The 12,152-nt window shown below is 41.4% G+C and overlaps 2 protein-coding genes across 2 annotated transcripts; one reads left to right on the top strand and one right to left on the bottom strand.

The window, feature by feature from the left end:
- The first annotated feature begins 45 nt into the window (after window positions 1-45).
- On the top strand, window positions 46-5,199 carry LOC131877925 (uncharacterized). The gene is made up of 5 exons (XM_059223766.1): window positions 46-611; window positions 1,768-2,141; window positions 2,707-3,086; window positions 4,009-4,210; window positions 4,942-5,199. The coding sequence occupies exons 2-5, from the start codon at window positions 2,117-2,119 to the stop codon at window positions 5,061-5,063; spliced, it is 729 nt and encodes a 242-aa protein (XP_059079749.1). The 5' UTR covers window positions 46-611; window positions 1,768-2,116; the 3' UTR covers window positions 5,064-5,199.
- Window positions 5,195-8,618, bottom strand: LOC131877924 (ruvB-like 1). Its single transcript, XM_059223765.1, has 5 exons — window positions 8,119-8,618; window positions 6,599-6,931; window positions 5,848-6,048; window positions 5,548-5,785; window positions 5,195-5,483 (listed from the first exon to the last, which is right to left on the bottom strand). Exons 1-5 carry the CDS (start codon window positions 8,512-8,514, stop codon window positions 5,260-5,262), a joined length of 1,392 nt encoding a protein of 463 aa, XP_059079748.1. The 5' UTR covers window positions 8,515-8,618; the 3' UTR covers window positions 5,195-5,259.
- Window positions 8,619-12,152: the final 3,534 nt, after the last annotated feature.

Consider the following 12,152-nt stretch of genomic DNA (forward strand, 5'->3'; position numbering starts at 1 on the left):
CTTTTTCCCTCCCACAACCTCCAATTTCGAGGCATTCTGGCAGTTCCTAGATCCATGTTTGCCCTTTCGTCCCTCAGTCACTCAGACCTTCATCGTCTTCTGTCCTCGGTCGTGGAAGCGTTTTAGTATTTTGACACACCGCTCTCGTTCGTGTTCTCTCGCACTCCTTCCTCAACAAGAAATAAACCGAACACTTTTCCTTCGTTCCCTTAAGTCAGTCATCCGTTGCTTCCTTTTCGAGTGGGATCACACTGAGAGTACCCCACCAACTGGGAAAAAATATCCCCCAATTCTTGGGAATCCCTCTTTCCTTGTTTTCCCCGAGCAACCTAAGGACCGAGAGTGAAACCTTGAGGCTCTCCACTCAAAATGTTCTCTTCGTGCTTTGTGCTTGTGCTCTTGTGGGGGTGTTATCCTCCGATCTCTGGAAGGGAACAGAGGTTCATCTTCCCAGATGACAAGATCGTCATACCTCCGCCTGAATCGTTTTTCGTGGCCAATCTACCCCCACGGCAAACCAAAAATAGCGATGCTCCGCCGTCTGAGAGTGTCACCATTTTGAAGGAATCGACTTTGGAGCAGGAACTGAAAATCGTTTCCATGGACAACACGTAAGACTTGAGGTGTCAATGAATGCTGAAACAGGATTTATCGACGGTACTTTTTGCATTGTACGTTCTCTGCATTAGTCATCAGGAGTGACGTAAATCTGCAATGTGTGGGCGACCCTTTGAAGATTTCCTACATGACTCTACATTCGCCAAGCGGTTCCAATTCTGATAGACGATTCAATGGAGCATTAATGAAATACATATTAGGGCATTTGGAAACATTCTGAGTAACTCCTATGGGTTTTGTTTGACCAGGTACATTTTCTATGACGTTCAGAGGGCGTAACGAAATAGCAATTATCGTTCATGATCTACTTTCGTGCTTCATCCTTTTTCAAGAGGAAACGGTCACAATCGACATTCAAGTTTGAACGCGAAGGATTGTTAACACTTCTTCAAGAAGGACTAACTGTTTTTTTGGTTCTCGGTTAAACCAGTAGTAAACAACTGTGAATGGAATGAAACTGAGGCTCTCTGTCCAACGAAACCTGTAAATGAGTTGTCAGATAGGAATTTCCTGTTCATGATTAAGGACCCAACTCAACGGGGGGTTGATCATGGATCGAGCCGGTTACTAACTAAGCAGGGTAAAAGTGTGAGCGAGGGTCGTTAAAATACAGGGTCATTGTCAAGGAAGCGCCTAAGAAGTGGTCTGAAGAAAATCGTTTCCATTTAAGAACGAAGTGATCGGTTCTGCTTCAATGCAATCACACGCACACACACACTTCCATTGTCATTCGATTCACAATCCAATAAGAACACAATCCATGTTCAACATGTAACCGAACGCTATCGACTCAGAAGTTGAGACGCCACACATGTTGAATTGTTATGAATATTTCGGCATAGGGCCTACAAGTAGTGATGAGACGAAGACGACATAACCGTATATTTCGGTACAAGAAGAACTGAGCCGCAACCGAATTATTGCTGGAGACTTGTTAATGCCAATACAAACGAAATTGATTCTGCTTTGTGTGTGAATGAAGTCATGTGGTGTGTGAAATACATCTTCGGCAAATCACGAATTATAAAAGAGTCTGTAGAGTTTGATTGTCCTTGCTTCAGTAAGAGTAATCGAAATCAAGACCCAATTTGAATTATTTTTGCCACTATGGAGATCAAATCAATCACCTAAATGAAATCTTTTTTGAAGGAGTTTTTGTCGATCTGGTGAAGATGACGCCGATTTCTGAGAGGACCCTGAGACATATCCAGATAATCTGGTGGAAAAAATCATTCAAAGGCTCTCCCGTGGAAAAGATGCAACCAAGAACGAGTTCTTTGAGAAGGGGAATGACGAGGACCAAGCCGAGGTTCAACGCACCATTGAAGAGGTCAACATTGTTTTGCCCTTTTTCGATACGCAACCGAGGCTGCCACGCCCTCAAGGCAAAATTGAGGCGTCCGTGCCTCTGGGTGGAGCACCTGCCAACGCAGATGGCGTGAGAATCGCTTTGGATGAGAGTCACAATCGACCGCAAAAAGAGCATCAAGAAGGCCACATGGGCCGACAAGGACAGGTTCAAGGTATGCCATGGACGTAACAATCGTTTTATACAACAACTCTTAACTAACACGAAAATGCGTCGTTTTCAACCCATGCAAAGCGCGTTAAAACCTGGCCAAGAGGAATTCGGTTGGAATTTGTAGCCAAGTAGGGGATAGTCTTGAACTCAGAACGCAAAGATTAACAATAGCAAAGCAGCTTTGAAAAATGCAAAAAAAAAACAGTTTAATAGCTTTAATTATCACAATGTGTCAATGAATAATAGGGACCTAATGAAAAAAATCAACTTGTGAGATGGCAAGAATCTTGAGCAAGAAATATAAAAATTACTCAAAAGGCACTCGCCGATTTCTGTACCAGAAATCAAATGTCCATTTTTATGATGTCGCTTGTCTTATTTCCCAATATTTGAAGCCTTTTTTGGTATGAGATTGTACTACACGGAAGTTATCAGGTAACAACCTGGTGAACAAAAAAAAACCTCGTCTGCTCTCGTGCGTGACGAGTTGGCGGTGAAGTTTCGTCTACGTCTCCTACAGGTTTGTACGCAAATCGGTGATTGAAGGCGTCAAGTTTTTTTTCCAGAAAATCCGTCAGGCTCGATTTTGACGCGTCGACCCCAAAAAGTGGTTCCAGGGGGCCAAACTGCCACTCCATACACCCCACCAGTGGGCAGTAGTCCACCTCGGACCTCCCAATCCCGCCCCTTTGGGGTGAGCCAACCTCCGTCGATTGGAAAGGCGGATGCAGTGGAAGAGGAGATGGTGGTGGACGAGGAGGAGGAGGAGGAGGAGGTGGCCGAGCACGTGGAAGATCTCTATGATACTCAAAAGAGGTTTGAGGAGGAGTCTCCTTTGTGCTCCTCGGTAGCCTCTTACATCTATCCCAAGCGAGCTCAAAACAAGGATAATCATTTCAAGTTTATTATCAATGTGCCTGAAAAGTCCTTCGTTCAAGCTGTTCGGGTGAGTGCCATCAGATTCGCAAGTGTTCGTTTTGAAAGGTGCATGCACAAAGCATGACACCATTTGGTATCGATTTTTTGGCAACTCGGAGCATGGACTTCTAAAAGCATGGACTGGTGAAGTCTTTCCCTTTCCCGCCAAAAATCGGCCTTCTTTAGGCCAGAGTGGCTCTGAGTGCCTTTTCAAACTATATTTAAAAAAAAAAAACAATTCAGTTAGGCTATTGCATTATGAGGCAAGACACTTTTATAACAAATGCAAAGTCAATTTGTGTAATACCTCTGCAGCTGACCAAGAGGAGGCCGAAAATTCAAATAAACATATGCTGTGATGACAGCATCCCTTGAGTTCCCCCAAGCCAGATTTTGGGCCGAAATGAGGCAAAATTCATATACTTGTCAAGATCTTTTGATCATGATAAATGTTCTGCTATTCTTGATTGAATGGTACATGAGGTACGAAATTGTCGTTTCCGATTGAACTTCATAACTACAGATGTCCGTGCTTGAAGTAGTCGATCATGTTCGGAGGTGAATTATTTCCAGATGTTTCTCGCAACTTTCCATGAAGAAATTTGCATTCTGTTGCTTTGAAGGTAAATACTTGATTCGACTTTCGAAAAATTGAGCAAAACCTGGTGTGGCTGTAGAAAAACAATCAACCTAGTTTTAATCGCTATCTGAAAACAAACGCGACTCAAGTTGTTGAGCAATTTTGAGGCACGAGTAAATGTAGGCATTTTTCCATCTTACTCATTCAAAGGGGTTTGGCGTGAAAATAGGCCATGACTTGTCATTCTTTGAATGGATTCATACAATCTTAAGGGTTGATATGCTCAATTGTAAAAAGATAGGAGTCAAGGGGGGCAAAAAAAATGTTATTGGAGAATAAGTAGCTAAACTATTCGTATTTTCTGCTTCAGATTGAAAGATGTCGCGCTCCTGGAGATCAATGCAGTTTGCAGGGTGGGATCAGTTTTGCAGATTTAGGTATCCAGACGGTTTGCCGCCAAAAGTACATTCATCGCCGGATGTTGGCTCTCAATGAGCAAGGCGAGGAGGAAGTGGATCTCTTCAAGTTTCCCTCCTGTTGCGTTTGCCACCAAATCGAACTCACACCATTCAGTAAGTCTATACAGATTTACCTATTCATTTGCTGAACCAGCGAAGCTAGTAAATCAAGTCCGCCAGAGGCGCTGCAAGAGTTCATTAGTTTGATGAGTTAGAGGGACAAGCCCTCTAGTTTGAGTGACCAGGCGTGAACCACTGGAATATGGACTTGGAGGTTAAGGTCTAGAATTGACATTTCGGGATCAAGTCGACCATTGCGCGCATTCTTCTTCAAACAAGATTGACCCCTAGTCACGAGGACTACACATTTTAATTTTCAAACAACTGGATCGAAAGTTATGCCCTCTCAAAGTGCAGTCCATAATCAAATACAAATTGAATGAGCACGGCACCCTGCTGATAAACGATTGAAAGAAGAAAATGGCTAGTTTTCACTCTATGCCTTGTTCTTTCTTACTCTTTGAGGGGGCATAACTTTTGTTTGCAGTTGTTTGATCGAGCTGAAAATCAAAATACGTAATTGTAGTGACATTTAGTCAAGCCTAAATTTGAAGTCAAACGCGATGCATTCACTCGCTTCCAAAATGTGAGCATTCGACAAAAGCATCCCTATCCACATTCCAGTTGTTCATGGTCCAGGTTAATGGCCTCTGATGTGTTCATCGCTATTCTTTTGAAATAACACGACCTTCTGTCAAAACTTCACTATTTGACATTAACCGATTGATCGTGTCTTTGGTCGAAATTAAGATTTATTTTTTAGATACATTCCTACTCAATTTCAGGGTCTGGCAGTGCACCATTTCATAGCTCGCGACGAAATGGGCGATCGGAAGATGATTTTGATGGCAATTTCGGCCAATCCACGGATATCACGGAGTTGAATGAATTTGCCAGAACTGATTGAATTCTCTCCCCCCCCCCTTACACACTCCAAATGCTCTTAGAGGATCGAAAGTTGATCCCAACCTTTCCGTTCAATCATACATCCAGATATCTATTTGTCTCTAATTAAATTGAAAAATATAGCCACCAATGTCTAATATCTACATTTCTTTATTGTTTTTGTACACCAAGGTGTTTGGTTCACCCGCTTCAACTTGTTAATGCATGTACTTGTCATCATTTTCCTTCAGCAAGATGGCCGATGATTTGGCATCCAGGAAGAGTTCACTTATGTCCTTGATATCATCTTTCACGATATTGGGACGCCCGCAAATCCTGGCCGTGATTGAGCAGGGGGTAAGTAGTTGAGCGGCATATCTCAATGTGGTCTTGGAACCAACCTCACTCAGAATGTTCAAAGCCTCCTCATCCACGGTTAACCCTACATATGAACCAAAGAGCTTTAATGGCAACACATGAACATATATGAAGCCTGGACTCTTTACCTTCGGTGGCCGCCCGGATTTTGATGATGGCCGACATCTCTTCTTGAGTGTAGGGAAGGGTTCGAATGATAAGAAGTCGGTCCAAGAGATCCAAAGGAATACCATGGGAGGCGACGATATCGCCGGTGCCACGAATCACGCATCGGCCTCGGTTGGTGGCAAAGATCACGATGGGAGCGATGGTGGACTCCAAAGCCCGATGCAGATAGGTGAAGCACTCGATATCCAACATATGAACCTTAGATAGATGGTCCTATGGATAATGTATTGCTCCTGATGTAATGAAGGGTTAGTACTTACCTCATCAATGAAGAGAACACCAGGTACAAGTTCAGCGATACCATCATCAATGTATTTGTTGACCACTTTGTTGATTTCTTTTCGGAGTTTGTCGGTGATTTCGGTCTTTTTGGGCTTCATGAGTTGACCCATCATGGACAGGATGTCTTGACCACCTTGGGGTCGAGCATTGGCGGAATCCAGATCGTGCAAAGTCACATCCTATTCGTAAACTTAAGATTTTAACAACTGACATGATCTATCAATTAATATTTTAGAAATATGTCAATGATTTTAATTGCACCTATCTTATCTTCGTCAAAGCAATTCTGAGCCACTTTTCGAATTAATGTAATAAAATATGCAATGTAGACCTCTTCAATCAAAGGCAGGTCATTTTCATTTTATACATTAGTAAAGTGATTTGATTTAAAGTTATGTTATCAAAAGCTTTTATAACTGACCCAGAGCAGGCCGAAAAAATTGCATTTTATGTAGTGTTTACAGTATAACTTTGGACACATATTTTCTGAGTTCCCTAAACATAGTTTTGGGCTCAAATTTGGACCAGCTCATCTATTGAACAGGATCTTGTGGTCGAATCAAGTGCTAATTTAAAATAAAGTGAACGGTTTAGGAGATAAAAGTTTTTGCTTCTGTTCACAGTCCACATCTGAGTCTGAGTTTTGTACGATGTCAAATGCTGTCCATCAAATGGTGGTTAACTCATTAAAGTAATGAAGCCGAATTCAAATCGAACGAACTCACTTACCTGAATGACCTCTTTGCGCTTGTGAACATCGCCCTTGGGCAAAGGCACATATTCCTCGGCCTCCAAGTCGAACTCAGTGGCGAAGTTGTCACTCCGACCTTGACGCTTGACGGCGCCGGAATTAGCCTCGATGTAAATAACATCGCCCACTTCGACACGTTCCTTTTGCATGGCTTCGTAGATGGAGGGATCGAGTTTGAGCTGTTTCGTGCCTTTGGCCGTCTTCAAGCCAATGATTAAATGTGACACGGTCTTGCCGTAACCGCCAACGGGCGATTCCGTTTCAACCGGACTCAATTCCGTGACCTCGCCCTCATACACCTCTTTGGTTTCCTAAACAGCGAAAAGGGGCCAAAGATAATTTCGATGTGTCTCATAACTTGAATGAAAGCCTCTCTATCCAAGTTAGTGAAGTTATCGTAGCGTTGGTTTTAAATTGACTTGAAGCTATGGGCTTTTGTTTGATAGCATAATGAATAAATGTACAAAACATTTGCTTTTATTAGCGTTGAAAAAAAAACTCTAGCTCCTCATAAAAGAAATGTGAACAGGTGAACAAAAAAGACAATATTACAATGAATGTGCATTTCAATGCCCTGCCATGTAAGACCCGTTTTTCGCTTTCACTTGCTGAGTTTTCATACCGATGCAACGGAATGAATTTCTGGAAAGTCATAATCTATGAACTATTTGATCGCACAATGCCTTTGAATTTAGGGCACCCCTGAAGGACTAGCGGGTCTGGGATTGTTAATAAAAAAACGAGAACCCGTTATAAATCTAATAACAGGCCATTTAATGAATAGAATCGTTGGAGAGAGCATAGTAGTAGGTTATAGAAGGTCGGTTGCTCAGTTAAGTACAAAGGAGTACTTTAGAATTTTCATGAACTTTTTATCTGATGCATAGAAATTACATTGAATTCTACATGTGATGCCACTTTCTCGCTAACGTTGTATTTTATTCCCAGATTAGGGCAAAGAGCATAGAGACATGAATAACCATGAATGATTAGTTAGCGTTAGTACCTAAGTTGACAACTATAAAATTGGGGTATTTTTACAAAAAAAAAAAAAAAATTCTCAAACTCTGGGTTAGGGAAATTTCAGCTAGACATGCAAAGATTTATATTGCAAATCGGATCAGATATGTGAATTGAGAGTTAAATAAGAAACATAAATCTTCAATTGCTGGCGATCCCATTCCTAGGAGCGTTAGTGAAGTCCACAAAAAAATGACAACCTCCACATCTTTTCAAGTGACTAACTACAGCAACCTAACTTTTGAAGGTTGTCATAGATTGAGGGCGAATGGAGATATTTAGGGTGAACTCATTGCCAACCAATTTAACGCCAGGTTATTGTTACTGAAAAACGTCTACAGCAGTTGCCTCTGACCTTCACATCTTTAGTCCGACCTTATGCTAGCACATAACTGAATTAATCAACGATCCTCAACGCCTAATCCATCAGGCGTAATTACCCGCTTAGAAATAAATCCGAAAGACCTGAATTCATTACCTTGATGCGCAATCCGATAGCACGTCGAAAGTTCTCCATGAGGACTTCGGTCTTTTTGATTTCGGAGCTGAACACCTCGGATCCCACCATGGGGCAGAACGGCACCTTGTTGCCCAACTCCTGGGCGATGGCCAAGGCGATGGCCGTCTTGCCCGTGCCCGGCGGGCCGGCCAGCAAAATAGCCCGCCCGGCCATGCGTTTAGCTCGAATTAGCTCGACCACCAAACCCGCCGCTTCACGGGCCTGCTCCTGCCCGACCAAGCCGCCCGAACCCGGCGCACCCACTTTGACGGCCTCACCCGCCTCACTCAGACCCAAGCCTTTGACGTGGGAGTGGGCCGAGATACGCTGGGTCTTGACCGTGGATTTGACCTCTTCAATTTTCATGCCCGTCATGCTGGGGGCGGAGAATCGGGGGATAAACGGGGCTTGACCGGCTCTAGTATTTAGCGGGCAACGTGTTTGTATTTGGACTCAGTTATTGATGATGACGCGCAGCTGTTTGATCGATACCTCGCCAGGGTGACTAAGCCTGTGCTCTTAGACAGGGTGGGCAAGTTTTTTTTACAGAAAGATAAGTTCTTCATGTTGGTCATGGGTGATTTCAGTTTGAAAATCAATTGATATTTGACAATTCTTGAGGGGGTTTCGTCAGGCAAGTTCTTGAAATGTTTCACTATTTAGAAAAAAAGAGGAACACTTAAAATTCAAAAGAACCAAAATATCACAGCGTTCAAGACTTTGAAGAGCACAACGAAAAGTGACAACTTTTACTTGAGCACGAAATACGTTTTCAGGATTTGAACCAGGTTTTTTTTTACACCCAATTAAAAGCTCTTTTATTATCAGGCATTAGCCTGCGTTGCTTTAAAAATGTTCCTTCTAGGGTGAGATTGGATCATCTAAATAAGATTTTGTTTTGGTTACTTGCATTCAAAAGCAAAAATCAGGCAGAGCTGCCCGAGCTGCCCGCAGTAAATATTTTTATCTATATAGGCCTATAACTTTAGAATGAGCAAATGCTTTCGAATTATGACCTCGAGGGATAAATCTTTCGCTCTTATCCATCCAATCTCATTTTCACAGTCATAGCCAAATAACGGGTTTATGCCGTTGAAGTCGACATCATGCGCTTACCCCCAAAGATTTTTTTTAAATTCTTTATTTTGGACCCTCAAGGCACCTTTTTCTTGGCAGACACACCTCGTGGAGAGGGCTAGATTGACATGGAGGATATGTTTAACTGTGCCATAATATGGATCAATTTCTATATTAATGTCGTTGATATTGTTGTTCAGTAAGAATTAACCCATGAAGTACGTGTTCGTATTCACTCGTCTCAGAACCTTCCTTAAAATATATTTTGGAGCCAAAACACGGATAAAGTTTTTGTGCAAATGCCAGGACTTCTGGTAACAATTTTCGTTGTTATTGAAACAAAAGGAACAACTTTTGTAAAATACCATCTCGGAAAATACCTCAGATTAGAATATCAATCCACTTAAAACCTGCAAAGAGATGATATTTTAAAAAACGAAATCAATAGATCTTGGGAGTAACCTTAGTTGCGTTTCCAACTACAATTTTATTTAAATCCATGGAGCAAACGATGAGATATCATGCTTTCAAAGATTACACCTGCAACTACAAACTGCTCCAATTATATCTTAATGCAATTGGCAAGAAACATAACACGCTTTTTCTGTCCCCAAAATATCAATAAAAATATTTCACTTTTTCACTTACACCTGAAGGAGGTAGAAAAACCTGAAAATAGTTCGCAAAGTAACATAAAACTTACTTGATATCAATATTTCATACTTGTGACTCGCAACTTTGATCAAGTTTAATCTTGAACTTTGACGAAATAATACAAACGTTGAATAAAAACATCGCGAGTACGTAGAATTGAATTATTGCAAAAGTGACAATTTTGAAAATGATACTGTCACATGTATCGTTCAATTTTTTAGGAACATGATGAGATAGTGTAGCTTTTGGCACTTAAGTAAAAAGAAAGGCAAGTTTAAACGTTTTGCAAGTTTTAAGCGACATTTTTTGCTACTTTTGGCTATTAAAGAAATCTTAAAGAAAATGGAAAAATGTCATTTCTAAATGTGTCATTAAAAAAGACAATAACTGAACTTGGAAATGACTGGAAACCTAATTAGGCCATTTTTCGATCTTTTATTGGTGTAAAACGCAACTTTCAAGTTATAAAAACTAAGCATCTGCTAAATAGAATTTTATGAAATTTTATATCAATCCATAACTAAGAGTACCTTTAATACTGATTGTATAAGTTTTTGACAATTCGATATACTTTAAGTGATGTAGCAAACTTGCCTGAGCTATTTTTAAACATGTGTATTTCACAAAAGCTGTTCCTTTTGTCTCTTTGACGAGGAAAAAGCATATCTAGACGTCTTGGCATTTGAGCAAACACTTAACCAGAAAATATATCCACCGTGAGGAGTAACAAGCGGATTTCAGGCGATAGTTTCGGTAAATGATGACCCCGGCCCCAAGTTGAAATCAACTTTTAGTTTTTGAGTTGAAATAACTCACATGCCAAATTTCAGCGTGATCATGGTTTTTGTTGACAAATAATAGACACTTCAGATTGGGTAACGTCTTGGTGATCCTTGTCTGAAATGGTCTAGCTCTCGTGAAATTGGCCACGGTGAAGTTACGAGCTCGGTTTGCCATCGCAAATTTGTTGGTAGACCAAATATCATGTAAAGGTGAAAAGGTCCAAATAAACAAATTATAGCCCTTCATTCAACCCAAAAAAGCCACCCTGACAAAGTATTTGAAAACATATATGGGAGTCCCATATGAAGGCCATAACTCCATCACACTTTTCCCCGGAAACCGGTGGAAGAATGGCTGAAGTTTATAATCCCAAATGGTTTGGGATGGTTTGGAGTATCTAAGGGAATGAATGGCATCAAATGCACCTTATTCGAACGATTTCCTCCAATTGCTGAGGCTGATCTGGTACCAAGGGACCTCAATATTAAGCTACACAGACGACACGACAATCTACACCGCCCAGAGCACGAAATACTTTAAATCCCAGCATTAGAAGTCTTCGAAGTCTTCGAAGCCTCCATACTTGCCTTAAACCCCACGGAGTCCCAATTCATCATGGTAGGAACGAAAAGGGACAAAGCTAGCGAAAGCTATAGGGCTAGTCAAGTAAACGCGTTCATGAACAACTGACGTTATTCCATGGAGAAAAATCAAAGACAACATGCCCAACCAAACCGCACTGTGCATGCATTGGATTTTGACATTTTTTCCATTTTACATGCTTGTATAGGCAATTAGCCTTGTGGTGTTGAGCCAATTTGATAGTGCGTTCACTGATTAACACCAAAAATGCTCGTTTAGTAGGGTTTTGTAACACAACTCGCTCAAAATCACTGAATTATTGAAAATTCAATGGGCGAATGGTGCGAGTTGATTGTGATGTTTGTCTTAGTTCTCTCTCCCCAAAATACCCAAAACCAGGGTGCCGGACCACATTTTTTCTTGAATTTCCTTTACTTGACATCCATCCCCTATTCCCCTCACAGACACGATGGTGGAAGGGTAAACGTTATTATCCACCGATTAGTTGGCGGTGCTACTTTTTTAAACTTAACCTAACCTTATCAAACCTAACCTAACCTTAGCTAACCTAACCCAACCTAACCTAACACGATATTAATAGCCCTTAAACTCTCTCCAAACCTTTCTAACAGTTAGTCACAAATTTAAAAATAAGCACCGCCAACTAATCGGTGGAGAATAACGTTTATCTGGTGGAAGAGTCGGCAAGTGTGACTCTACTTGGAGTGACCAGAAAATATTTAACATTGAGAGCCCGTCCGGACGGTCTTAAGCCGTTACTACGACAACGGTTAGGAATTCTGAACCGGTTATCCTACCCATTTCCCCGCGAAACCCTATGCGCAATGCTCAACGAACTCTTTACTTCAAAGTTGAAGTACTGTTTGGCTTTGATAACCAATTGATATGGAGTGGAA

The sequence above is a fragment of the Tigriopus californicus genome, chromosome 3 (assembly GCF_007210705.1).
Source record: "Tigriopus californicus strain San Diego chromosome 3, Tcal_SD_v2.1, whole genome shotgun sequence".
In the NCBI taxonomy this organism is placed as follows: domain Eukaryota; kingdom Metazoa; phylum Arthropoda; class Copepoda; order Harpacticoida; family Harpacticidae; genus Tigriopus; species Tigriopus californicus.